Source organism: Poecilia reticulata, unplaced genomic scaffold (assembly GCF_000633615.1).
Source record: "Poecilia reticulata strain Guanapo unplaced genomic scaffold, Guppy_female_1.0+MT scaffold_458, whole genome shotgun sequence".
Classification (NCBI taxonomy): Eukaryota; Metazoa; Chordata; class Actinopteri; order Cyprinodontiformes; family Poeciliidae; genus Poecilia; species Poecilia reticulata.
In genome coordinates, this window is record NW_007615221.1 from 1 (window position 1) to 13,813 (window position 13,813).

General features: G+C 37.5%; 1 protein-coding gene across 1 annotated transcript; it reads left to right on the plus strand.

Moving 5' to 3' along the window:
• Positions 1-93: 93 nt before the first annotated feature.
• On the plus strand, positions 94-13,803 carry LOC103461015 (ecto-NOX disulfide-thiol exchanger 2-like). Its single transcript, XM_008403334.2, has 3 exons — positions 94-3,208; positions 7,656-7,843; positions 12,516-13,803. Exons 1-3 carry the CDS (start codon positions 3,106-3,108, stop codon positions 12,723-12,725), a joined length of 501 nt encoding a protein of 166 aa, XP_008401556.1. The 5' UTR covers positions 94-3,105; the 3' UTR covers positions 12,726-13,803.
• Positions 13,804-13,813: the final 10 nt, after the last annotated feature.

The window sequence follows — 13,813 nt, forward strand, 5'->3', positions numbered from 1 at the left end:
TATATATATATATAATTGCAGCCGACAATCTTTAGAGAAAAGGCAATAACTTGCTTTAAAAGAGACTGAATTAAAAACAAACAATGGCAGTATAAACACTACAGTAAGTGAATGTGTTACCAACTACATTTGGAAAGACATATGTAAGTAAGCATACTGAATCTAAAATGTACGCCACACTTTCAACATGTTTATCTGTTAAAAAAAATAAAATGCAGGATTTTTGTGTTCAATCACATCAAATCTCAGTAAAATACATAGAAGCTTTTTGTCACAACATGAAAAAGTGTGAATACTTTTCTCAGGTTCTGTATGCTGATGGCTTACAGCTCCATATTTATTTGCCCTACTGCTGTATTTTGGTTTGCGCCATCTTATTACAAGCCTTCTGTATCTAGGTCTCACCAGAGCTCGAATTTCTTCAGCAGCTACTTTACTTCTGCTCTCTGTCATTTATTTCTGAGCACTCAGCCTCCACACAACTGAAAGCCTGTGGTTAAATATGAGGATGTAATACAGTAAGAGCTGCAAAATGCAACCATAGATTCGTGTGAAGGTCAGAAAACCGTAGCAATTGGTTTAAGGTGTGAGAAAGCTACATGTGGCCTCGCATGTGTGTTAAATCACAGCAAATTACTCCTTAACTTGCAAAATATGGCCTGATGCAACCCTGTTTCCACAGTAACTCAGACTTGGAGGTTCTCATACTGAAAGCTTTTGGTCAGAGTGAAGACGGGCCACGACAGGAAGTGCGTTACTTCATTCAGATTCTGTGGCAGGGAGGAGGAAAAGGCAGCAGAGTTAAATAGTTTCAGCTCTGCTCCTCAGTCAGACAACAGCTGCCGCCTCCTGTCAGTGGGCTTCATGCCCACCAGTGGGTTGTTTCTTCATGTGCTGGTGTGTGTGGAGTTACCTGTGTGACTTCTTCCATGAGCTTTGGTTGGTGACGTCAGCTGGCAGATGGTTGACATACTCTGCTACCTTTAGCAAAAAAAAAAAAAAGATATTTTTTGTTTCAGTTTTCATTATTATAGAATTCAATTGAAGCTTTTCAACAGCACACATTCCTCTGATTTTTATTTTATTTTTTTTCCTTGTTGGGAATTAAAGCAGAACGCTGCATAAAAATCAGCAACTACAAGACAGTGTGTTAACACAGCTGTTTAAAAATAATCTTTTTTTAGTGATTTTGTGGAAAAACTAGTTAATTTCTAAAATGAAAACAAGTCAGTTTTTACCTTTTTAAAGAGCTTTTAGAAGTAGCTACTGGTAATTTGCAGTTTTCTCTGCTGATGGGTTGCAGAGGATTTTTTTTTAGCACCATCATCTAAAATAACGTCATTTGATCAGCTTGTTCTTGTACAAAATGCTTTGTTAAATCTTTGCAGCTTTAGTTTTGATGGTGGCCGCTCTGAATAAATTAGCTGTGCGCCACTTGACTTTTTCTTTTTTTCACAGCACTGTGATTTCAATCAGTTTAAGTGGGAATCTCTCTTATCCTTAGCTGGAGCTGCAGCAGCTATTTATTGAGAATCTTTATTAATTTTCTTGATCTCCGCACAATGACAACAGTGTGATAATGGCCGCAAAAGCGAAATTTTTTTGTTTCATTTCCTTTTTACTACAGTTACCGGTAAGCAACTTTTAAGAAATCAGAGTATTTATTTAAATTTACGTGTCTTTTATCTTTCCAGATTATATTAAATTTACAAAAGTTTCAAACTTTTGCACTTTCTGTCACAATGCAGCCACAGGCTTTAATGTATTTTACTTGGATTGTACGTAATTGATCAACACAAAGTAGTGCATAATAGTGCAAGGAGGAAACGAATATGTGGCTTTTATTGTTATTTACTAATTAAAATCTATAAAGTTCTCTATATTAAGCCACTTTTATTGTTTAACCCAAAATAAAATTCAGCTGCCCTAAGAAGATTCGTATTTATTTAATTAAGTGAATCTGTGTGCAATTTCATCTTAGTACAAATCCAGATGTTCTGTGAACGCCTCAGAGGTTTGCTAGAGAACATTAGTAAACAAACGTCATAATAACACAGCAGACTGGTTCAAGATAAAGTCGTAACGATGTTTAAAATAGAGTTTTAGCTTTTAAAACCTAAACTTTGAACATGTCACAGAGCTCTGTTCAGTCCACCATCAGAAAAGTTTTCATAGCCAACCTCCTTTTTTAACAGGGCAGGAAATGAAATTGACAAAAGAAGAAGCCAAACTGGCAGTGCTAACTTTGCATAAACTTCAGAGATCTACAGATTGTCTTTATGTAAAGGTGGCAAGAAGAAAACTCTTAAGAGGTTATGTTTAGTTTGCCACAAACCAAGGAGGGGACACAACACGCTTGTCAAAGAAGGTGCTCTGAACACATGCAAAAACCTGTTTGACAGAAAAAGAAACACTTTGCATCACCCTGAAGACATCATCTCTTGAAGTATGGTGGTGGCAGCAGCATGCTCTGGAGCAAAGTTATCCTGAGGAAAACTCAGTTTGATGCTTCAAAATGCTTAAAACTCAAAACCGATCACCTAAATCCAATTAATAATTTATCATAAGGTTTGAAAACTAGTTAATTTAACTGAACTTGAAGTATTTCACAAAGATGAATGGGCAAAATGGTCCATCTCTATTTATGCAAAAGACAAAATTTGTCTCAATGAAGTATTGTTACAGCGGGTTGAAGGGAAATGCAAGCCATACATTTTTGATCTGAAATGTAAAAAAGTTTGAAATCCATGTATCGTTTTCCTTCCACTTCCCAAAAAGGAACTCCTAATAGAGTATATTGAACTTTCAGGCTCTAACTGGACGTAAAGTTTAAACCCATATTGTCTCATTTGCAGTCTGAGCTGTAAAAAGAGAAGCAGCTCCTTAGTTTTGAAGCATTTCATCTCCATTCAGCTTTGTCCTCCTTCATCCTACTCTGACGCGTTAAAGTATTCCTCATAACTTATGCTCCACATTAACTATAGAAGAGGACTCTTTCCTGGTGATTGCACCCGGTCAAGTTCAGCACCTCCTTAAAAGTCCTCATGAGTCTTGGCAGTTCTCACCCACCGCTCCTTTCGCTGTGTTTCGCAGGAGATCAGAAACATGCACAACGAGCAGCTGATGGGCATCAGGCGAGAAGAAGAGATGGAAATGTCTGACGATGATATGGAGGACGTCCCTGACAGCAAAGACTCTGAGGACTCAGGTATGCATATGCATGCGCGTATCTGCAGCTCAGCACTGTTGTCATCTTGACAGGAAATCTACCGATCGAGATCTCTTGAGGACGAACGCATTGATTGTTAAATAACTGAGGGAGACGGTTGCGTTTGACTGGGATGACAGTGATCATCCTCTAAACATCTGACAGCCTTCCTACAACTCCACACGAATAAAGAAACAGGTTCAGAGTACGTCATGCCTCACTCCAGCAAAAATATACACAGAGACCTCATCCGCAAGCTCATATTTCAGATTATAAGGGCGATAATAATCAGTTTTTTTTACCTCAGAGGAGTCTATTTGTGTGTGCTGAAGCGACTAAAGCTAATGGTGTTGCTTATCTCTCCAGCCCCATAACAATAACCTGAGAGTAGTCACCAGAGCAGCGTGGAGAAACCGCTCACCGCCACGTGTAAGGTCGCTGTCGGCTGTTCCTTATGCAAGGCTCTCCTCATCTATTCTTCCTCTCTGTTCATCATTCCGATCTCTGCCATTTGCCAATATGACAGCATCTCTAATTGCCGTGCAAATAAATGTAAACGCTGCAGTCGGCTCATTTGCAACCTTTCTATTTAGCTATCAGCGATTAGTGCTGCTGTCAAAGTCTTGTCATTTCGCTCGATTCCGCAGGATCGGCTGAGGTGACGGGTGTTAATGTGACGCGTCCTGATATTTGTGTTAACAGGCTGAAGTGTTGAGCCCCCTTTTTTTCCTCCTCTCTAACCTTTAAGAATGAATGTTTACACGTCAACAAGCCCTGCTGGAAACACCTGGGTTATGACTGCAGCCTCTTCAAAGCGAATCGAAGCTTCGCGTCTGAGCCATGTGCGGAATAGAAAGACGGACCGCCGGTTATTGTTGGCGGATGTGCGCCCGGAGGTGTGTGCGTGCATTCCTGCGGGTCGATAGCGCTGCTGGTTATGTAACCGAATCTGGCCACACGGTTGACATCTACTCTCGCCAAGCTGATGAGGCTCTCAGATCAATACCCTTTTCACCTCAAACCTTCATTTTGCTGGAAGAGAAGCACACACAAGCTCCGTCTGGACACTCACACTCACCCAGCAAGAGTTCATTAACACTGCCAATGGTCCTTGATGATAGACTGCTGGCAGCTCTCCTGAACACCTACACATACCCTAATAAGATACCCTTTTATATACACACACAGAGAGATAGGATGAGGATTATCTCCTGTTCAGACGGCGAATTAGCTTTTTTCCCTTTTTTAAAGCTTCTTCTTTAAAGAAGGGGAGCGAGCTGATAGTGCTGGACGTCTCTGGTGCCGGGCAGGTCTCATAATAATGATGCCTCCCTCTGTCTGCTGCCTCTGCTCTACAGGTCAGGTCAAATATCCAGCGGAGAGTTATTGGACAGAACATTCTGGGATTATTACACTTTCCAGTCATTGTCAACACGCTCCTGGTGTTTGATTTATCAGATACGGCGAGAATCCAGACACGACTAAAGACTTCTAATGAGGCAACTTGTACCGGGAGATTGGGAACACAGATATTTTGCATGCAAATGCCACTTTTTGAGATAACAAGGTTTATTTTCTTTAAAGAGCAACCTAGGACAGGAGTCTGCAACTCTGGTCCAAGAGTGCCACTGTCCTGCAGCTTTAGGATGCCTCCCTGCTCTAACACACCTGAATAAAATCAATAATTAATGACAAAACCTTTGCAGGACAGTGACACTGGAGGACCGGAGTGAAATCTCTGATCTAGGATATCCATTTTTAGTCATTTTGATTAAGAAAAGTATTTTCTTAACATAATTAGAGATTTTCTCAAAATCCCAAATGATACAAAATATTTATTTTTATTTTCACTGGTTTTAAAGCTGAAAATTTCACATCAAGAAACATCCAGCAAGAAAACACAAACTCCTTTGACAATCCCCAAATGTTTGTCTAAAACAAACTGCAGTCCCCAACCTCCGGAGCAACAAGTGTCTCTTTAAAACTTTTTCCAAAAATGATAAAGAACTAACTTTTTAATTTAAGATTTAAGTAAAAATCTTAACAAAAGCAGGTTTAATCGTTCCCCCCCCCAATTTTTCTCATTAAATGTCATCAACACTATGTCACGAAAAGTATTAATTGATCTATTTTTGTTATGCTTTTTTCATAGTCTTCCACAAACATCATTCCTGTAGAAGAGAATATGTCCATGCTCTTTTTGCAAAGGCTTTCAAGTTTTAATTTATTTAAAATCTAAATATAGGTATAAAATTTTGTTGTTTTTTTTAAATGGCAGCAGATTTCCTATTACAAATAACAAAAATGGAAGAGGCCTTTTTCAGTTCTTCATTTTCTGAGGGCAAAATGACTTTTTGTAACAATAAATAATGTAGACATTAAATGCATTTTGACATATTTGAAGCACATTTTTATCTATTGTGCTTGTTGTTTGCATTGTTTAGCCACTTAATCAAATGTTTGAGTGGCATAAGAAATTTAAATTAATTTCAACTTTATGAAAACCTTTAAAATCTTTTATTGACAGTGAACACCTGCTGCATGTGAGCTTTTATATTTTATCTACAGAAAAAGGTCATCAGTATTTTCCTGCCAATGAAGGATCCATATGTCTGCTGATCAGTGTCTCACATTAAATTGCATCCCATGTAAGCATGAGGAATAGAAAGTCAAGTTTCAGTGTCTCACACAGAAATGTTGAGCTTTTGAGCTTTGAGCCAGTACTTGTTAAAGGATAAATTAATGCTAAGCTGGTTAGAACTCCAGAATCGTTCGTTTTCACCCCATATTCCTCTCATGATCATAAAAATGCAGCTTGTTTTCTTGAGTGTGCCAATATTCCGACTGAACAAGAGCCCAAATTCTCAGGATAATGGAAATAGAGCAACTCTGGTGTCTTGACGAGAAAATCAGGCAAGGTAGCAAATGAAAGAAATCAAATATACAGCATTAATTGCAGACATGGCTGTCCTTGGCATGTGTACAAACTAAATAAGGATTTTCTTTGAAAGGTGTTATTTCTCAGAAAAATAAGTCACTTACCTGGAAACTGAAGCGAGCATGTGGATTTATTTTTGTCTTAATTGACCCATAGATAAAGAATTCATGTTTCTTTTACGCATTTTATAATACAAAATACCAGATGTGGTGTGAGGCAGAGTCTATTTGTTGAATCTGACATTTGAATGTTTTGTTCATGCACAGTTGAAACCAGAAGAATACAAAAAAACAATTTTTTTCTCACTGTGTGAAGGTAAATCTCCTAGTTTAGGTTAGTTTGAATTACCCAAATTATTTATATTTGATAAGTGTCACAGTAATGAGAGAGTGAAAGAATCTCTGTGATATTTATATTGTCTTCAAATCAAATGTTTACATACCTTTACCTCAGTATTTTGTAGCATTGCCTTTAAACTTCGTGACTTGGGTCAAATCCATTGTGTTTCCTTTTACAAGCTTTCCAATCAATAGTTTGCTTGGGTTTAAGTGCACCAGTTCCTCCTGCAGCAAAACATATTCACAATACGATGCTGCCACCCCCATACTTCACATTCAGGACGGTACAAGCATCTCAGCTCTTCCTCCAAATGTAACAATGGTCAACATGGTCAAACTGTCCTACTTTAGTTTCATTAAACCACACAATATGTCTCCAAAAATGAAGGTCTTGTCTTCAAAGTTCAACCGGACTAATGGCTTCCTCATTCATTTTTTATTCAGTATATATAAATTCTGGTTTCAACTGTATTTTTTAATTCAGATTACTGGCAGGATCATTTAGTAACATTTGAAAACATGATTTCATGAATCAATAAAATTACATGATCTTGGATTAAAATGTAAAATAGTTGATCAAGATTCGTATAAAATAGTTATTTTTCCAGTCATAATCTTCCCATGCTAGAATGTTCTTTTTTTCTTTGTCATGTGTTTATTTGCCAGTCTTTTGACATTTTAAATCAGGTGGGAAAATGTCCTTCTGATCCCAATAAAAGGTGCGTTGTAGCAGTAACTTACACCGTGTTGTCTTTGGGGACGACACAAAAGAATTAAGTGGGAAAAAAGCTGTTAGAAGTTTTCCGGTTCCTGAGTGTAACCGGTTTTATAAATAAACACAAGATCTTTTTCTGACTCCGTCTGCACTTTGGGAATAAGCTGAGAGGCTTTTATTAGCAAGCATCTGTCAAATAGATTTGTTGTTATTCTAGCTTTCAGGATGTACTGTCATAAAAATATTGTCTCACCTCCTATACCTGCAAAGACCCGAGAGAATAAAAACATTTAACGTGAATGTTACTATCCAACTTTCAGGTTTTTAGTTTTTATTTACAGTGCAAAGCATAACAACCATTAAATGCTGTTTACTTACACTGTAACCAAATTGATCAGTCCCATAGCAGTCAGCACATTTTTAAAAAATGTGTGTTGTGTGTTTTTACGTCTGTAGGTGTTTCCCAAGCAGAAGCCTTAAAGGAGGAGAACGACTCGCTACGCTGCCAGCTGGACGCCTACAGGAACGAAGTGGAGCTGCTCAAACAGGAGCAGGGAAAGAACCAGCCAGTCCGCAGCGAGGAGGACAGCACTCATTCACAGCAACTCAGCTTCCTGCAGCAGGCTCTGCAAGGCATGCAAAAGGTAATCCTTCATAAACTAACCATCCTGATGTCCAACAACGATTTAAATCCACTTTTAAATTACCACTTCATGACCAAGGACTTTGTTTTTGCTTGCTTTTCTCTGATTGAAGGCAATTTGATGAGTGTTGGTGGGTGCTGCTACTTTAAAAGGCTTGCATAGACATACGTAGGGGGGAAAAAACCTTGCAAATAAAACAGTTTCAGGTCAATTTTTAATTCTTTTCCTTTGTAAAATGTTTTGAATCTCGTCTTTTAAGCGCTGCACCGCATCCTAACGGAGAACTACTTCATTCTTTTATTTTTTTCAAATTACAGCCCATCTAAGCTGTTATTATAACCTTTGAAAAATCCATTAAATGCAAAAGGATTCAATGCTGAAGGTTTTTCCTGCTGTCTTCCCTGATGTTTAGAAATCGAACAACCTGTAAGAAAGAGGCACATTAATAGATTAGACAGGCGGGGGAAACAGGAAGCAAAATAATTACAGGAGGCATTCAGCAGATCCATAGATGGAGTAGAAATGTAAACAAGAGATGAATTTGATGCGTGCAGATTACCGGAAAATCGATGCCTTGCAAAAATATTCATTCCTCACATTTCTGTATATTTTATGAGAATATAATTTGAAAGACTGGCAGAAGATTGCATAACTTTGAAGTCTTTGTAATAGGATTTTAATTCCTACAAATACAATTTTGAGATGACTGTTTTTCATCCACCTGCCTCACTCTGAATCGACACATTTGGCATTTCCCTCTCTATTTTCTCATTAAAAGACATTTTTATTAACTTTTGCAAAATAAGCTCATGCCCATATAATGAAACTGCCACTATGTTCACTGTGAGAATGATGGATTACTAATTTAACAAACCATGAAAACAAGTTCTCCTGCCTGAGTTGTAGATTTCTGCAGCTCCTCCTCAGTTACTACTCATAGAACAAGTTGTTTATCAATAATCAAGAGTCAGCATGAAGTAGTGATCAGGCCTGAAATCTGGGTGTAGTGATGGACTCAAACCTGAACCTTCAGAGCCACATAAAGACGGTTACAAAGTTGGCCTTCTACCACCTGGAGAACATTTCTAGGATTAAAGACTCATGTTTCAGTAAGATCTAGAGAAATTCATCAATTTGTTTATCTTTAGTTGCATTGATTACTGCAACAGCGTCTTCACATCGCTTCCAAGAAAGTCAACCAGACAGAACACTACTGCTTGCATTCCGACTAAAACCAAGAAGCTGGAGCACATCACACAAGTTTTAAAGTCCCTCCACTGGCTTCCCGTAGATCAAAGAACAGACTTTAAGATACTGTTGTTAGTTTACAAATCACTGAACGGCTCAGCACCACAATACCTTAAATATCTGCTGCTGTCGTATCAACCTTCCAGACCCCTCAGGCCTTCTGGTTCTGGTTCTGGTTCTGGTTATGCGTCCCCAGAACCAAAGCCAAACATTTAGTTTCTATGTGGAACATTGATGCATGTCAACCTTTCTTTTATTTTTTCACTGCATCGTAATGTTTCTTGCTTATTTTATTTGTTTCATCATGAAAGGCTCTTTGAATTGCTCCTTTGCTGAAATGAGCTCCACAAATATATTCAGATTGCATTGCTGTTAAACTCTACTTTCTTATTAGATTTTTAAAACCATTGGATTTTATTTATTTGTTTGTGTCGGTCTATATAAAAAGCCAGGGCTCCGCAGTGGAGCAGCTGTTGGCACCGTTGCCTTGCAGCAAGAAAGTCCTGAGCTGCCTCCCATTTCTGACTTTGCATGTTCTCCCTGTGTATGTGGCTTCTCACTGATTACAGCTAATAAAAATGGGGAATATTTTATCTATCAATATTTTAGGAAAAATGAAGATTTTTCTTATTCATTTGCTTTTTCAAGCCGTCTTGAAAACAACATGTACCGTTTTGTCACCATTTCATAGATGCTCTGAAAGTTTCAGCAGTAATTCATAATTTGGACTTTCTGAAAAGAAACTGAAAATCTCTTCAGTTCACATAATGAAGCCAGCAGTTTCACTTCTTTATCTCACAGAATAATAAGCAATGCTTTCCCTACAGAACAGGTATCTGTTAAATTTAGATTTGATAAAAGTAAAGTGGCACTAAATAGACTGTGGTGTTTGTCAGATGTCCTCTCTCCACTGTCTTTCTTCAGTAATGGAAATTATGATCGACTGGCGTTTAGAAGAAGAGAATCCATTAAGGCTGTGCTGTTCCTTTCTGCTTCCAGAGTAATTACCTTTCCAACATGCATCTCTCCTTCTCTCTCTCTCTTTCTCTCTCTCTCTCTCTCTCTCTCTCTCCGGGTGTGTTTATGAAAAAGAGGAGTCGAGCGGATTAAATGAACTCGAATGCACTGAAATTGGATACCTCGACCTGGCCGGGTCCGCGAGGTGTTTCGCCGCAGTCTCCTGGATTTGCAATAAAACTTTATCAGCATGTATTGACAGCTTGTTACCCTCTCTCATCAGCCGTGGTGTATCTGGCAGTATAAGCACTCGGTTTCTGATTGTGCAAACAGTATTATCACCACAGGAGACTGATCGTTTAATCTGTGCTCAACGGATAACTTTGGAGGCTGTTGTCTCTTAAAACATTCCTAAATCCGGTTCTCGTACTTCACCCTAAAGCGGGGCATACTTTTCTTAATTTATCCAAAAATAAATGTGAAGCTTTTGAATATTTGGCAACGTTTGTTTTAGATATGCAATGTTCTTCACATCTATTGGCTCAAAACATGTAAAAAGTCTGTAATTTTCATCTTTTTATTGTAGTAGTAAAATCATGATTATGTGATTTAGAAAAATTGTCCTTCATTTCAAAGGCATTTATTTAGAGTAAAAAAGTCCCAAGTCAGGAATTTTTTTATTCTTTTTTTTTTTTTAACAAAGTCCCATAATTATTATTACCCATATCAATCTCTTCAAAATAAATTTAGCTTGAGAATTTTTTATTTGGACTTTAACTTTTTTAATTGATCAGTGTTTCCTGGAACTTTTAATTAGCAATCCTCGACTCTTTATTTTCTCGTGGCAAAAATATGTCATCCATTGCTCCTACACGAATAAGTGGAAAGTAAGAAATTTCCTTTAAATATTTTTCATGTCTGGATAGGTTTAGAAAAATATTTCAATTTTAAGCCTTTTTTTCCTCCATTTTCTGAAATATAAAACTCTAATAATGCAGAACTGATTTCAGTCTAAATTGACACGTTTTATCTTTCATTTGTAACAACACGTCTTGATTCCACTTTTTTATTAATTATCACTATTTTGTTTTGAACTTACTGACTGAATGTAGATTTATTCAAAAATCAAGTTTGGGTGAATTTACTACCGTTTGGTTTCTAGACCTGTTGTTTTTAACCTGACTCTAAAAACTTCAAACCAAGCACTAACACTGTTTTTCTTTGGATGTATTGCAAAGCAAATTTAGATATTTATGTTCAAAATCTTGATCTTGAAATTGGGCTTGATGCCACAAAACCACTAGAAGAATACTGTAAAAATCAAAGACAATTTTAGCACGGTGATTTTATTATTTATAGGTGATGACAATTCAAGCAGATGCTTGATAGTATTTTGTTTTTAAATGTCCAGAATGTTTAAAAAAAAAACACACACAATGTGAGAGAAATGTGAGCCTGGAAAAATATTCTGAAATGAAAATTGTGTAGGAACCCTGCATATCATTTATATAATTGAAATGCCATCCCTTCAAACCAATGTTAATTTCATCGTCCCCACACACAGAGAGGAGAATGGAATAAAGGTGGAATAAAATCTCTAATGTTCCCAGTTAGAGACCATCGGATTTCCAGACAACCATTAAACGTGTCATCTGGTTGTTAAGAAGTGAAATTCTTTCTTTCCGACTGTCACGAGCATAAGCTGGTGAATTTGCTTTTGGTCAGCTAAGACTAAGATTGTGATATCAACAAAAACTCAATGGGTTTGGACTGAATGAAACAAAGAGTGAATATGTGCTTCCTTCCTGTGAGTTCTCGGGGGTTGAACAATAGTTTATTTAGGAATCAAGAGCCAACAAATCCAACATTAAATCCAGACCTGGAAGGCACAGAAAAGTAATTTCAAATGGCTCCAGAACACGAATCAAATCAAGGTCTCTCATTACTATTCAAAAGGAGTAATCACACTAAACACTTTCCTCCTCGCCAACAAAACAAGAGGACTAAATAAGAAAATAGACTCAAGCTAACTTTCACCAAATTGAATAAGGTTGAAAGCATTTTTAATTCATTGCTGCAGGAAGCCCAACACCTACAGAAAACAAAAACAAACAGACCAAGAACCAGATATTTCTCTCTTTATGCTCAAACTTTTGATTTACTTGTTCCTGGATAAATGTACCGTGATTAAAGGTTTCAATTTTCAGATTTTTTGTTGTTTTTTGAGATCATGCTACAGCAATAAGTTTTTTTCTATCCATCTTTACTTCAGAGGGGTCATTCATTATTTAATTTATTGCATTTTAAGATTAATGTAAAAAAAAAAATGTACCCATGCAAAGTTTGCCTGGTAAACAATAATGTGTAAAATGTGCTGATTTAAATTTTTTATTACACCTCGTGGTGTTTTTACGGCTGGTTAGTTCTCACCAACATTAGTGTCTTAATGTTTGCTCTGTTTTCACAGCAACTGTTAAAAATGAGGGACGAACTGAAGCAGCGGGAGGCAGAGCTGGAAAAGAGCCTGGAGGACAAACAGCAGCTGAAGTCGCAAGTCCAGAATCTGAAGGAAGGTCTGCAGAAGCTGCAGAGCACACACACAATGCAGGTCAGTGTGACAGATGACATCCCTCACTCTGCTGGCTTTCCCCAGAGCCGACACGGAGCGTTTACTTAGCGGGATTCACAGCGGGACTCGTCTGTGGGTTTGCCACCGTCTTTGTTCAGAGAACAAACTTTGCAGTCTGCGCTTTCATAAGAGAGAGGTTAGCTGAGGACGTCCAGGATTATGCAAATCCTGGAAGAAAATAAAGGACTAGGTCATTGGGGGATCAAAGTGGTGATACTTACTTTGGCCATTTTTCTAAGCTCCTACTAAGAAATCTCCAAATGCATTCTGTGCATATTTCTATCACTGAAACTGAAGGAAAGCGCTGACAACAGTGTCATTGATCATCTGGCTTCGTTCAGTGTTCATTTTCACCTTAATTCAAATTTGTATCTTTTTTTTATGTAAATTGCATTCAGCTCAAATTTCTTATTAGATCTTTCTAATTTCAAGTGTCTCATTAAATGGTTCTTTAAAAGACGCCTCAGTTTAACTGCTCTTATTTCATAGCAATAAAAAGCCCAATTAACACACACTAAACACGAACCAGTCCTGTGATTGCCTACTTTCACGTATTTGCATATCATATTTTTCTCTTTATGTTAACATATTAATCAGTCTTTAAATAGGAAACACAGTGGGTTTCGGATTATAAATTAATTGTTGCCTTGCTGGGAATTTTAAAGCAGTCACTCCAGAAGAGGATCTATCTGATGATCTGTCAAATGGTGAAGCTTTTTCACTTTGGGTACAAAACCTATGGATTAGTTTTTAAGCATCCAAAACTGTGAGGAAAAAAATCCCACACTTCCTTTTGATTTGCTTCTAAGAACCAGACTTTCTTAAAATCTTTAAAATTCACTTGATGCAATGCACTACAGGACCCAATTATTAAAAACAGCTCATTTGAGTGGAAATGTTAGATAAGATGCTGCAACTTGCAGCTTCAGAGGCAGAAGGTGCAAACACTTATCTCAAAACCCCCTTTTTTAAGCATTTGAACTGATATTTTACATATTTGTATCACAGTATATGATTTAAATAATCAAAGCAATCACTAATGGTTTGCATTTCCAGTTTTGTGCTTGTAAGTAACGAAGCACTGCTGCTTCTTTAACTGCGTGCGTGCGTGCGTGCGTGCGTGCGTGCGTGCGTGC

What these genes read in the sequence shown, in the direction of transcription:
- LOC103461015 (XM_008403334.2), top strand. Translation starts at nt 3,106, where the DNA reads ATGCACAACGAGCAGCTGATGGGCATCAGGCGAGAAGAAGAGATGGAA. An exon ending in CAAAGACTCTGAGGACTCAG is followed by an intron (nt 3,209 to 7,655) that starts GTATGCATATGC and finishes TTACGTCTGTAG; the next exon opens with GTGTTTCCCAAGCAGAAGCC. An exon ending in CTCTGCAAGGCATGCAAAAG is followed by an intron (nt 7,844 to 12,515) that starts GTAATCCTTCAT and finishes CTGTTTTCACAG; the next exon opens with CAACTGTTAAAAATGAGGGA.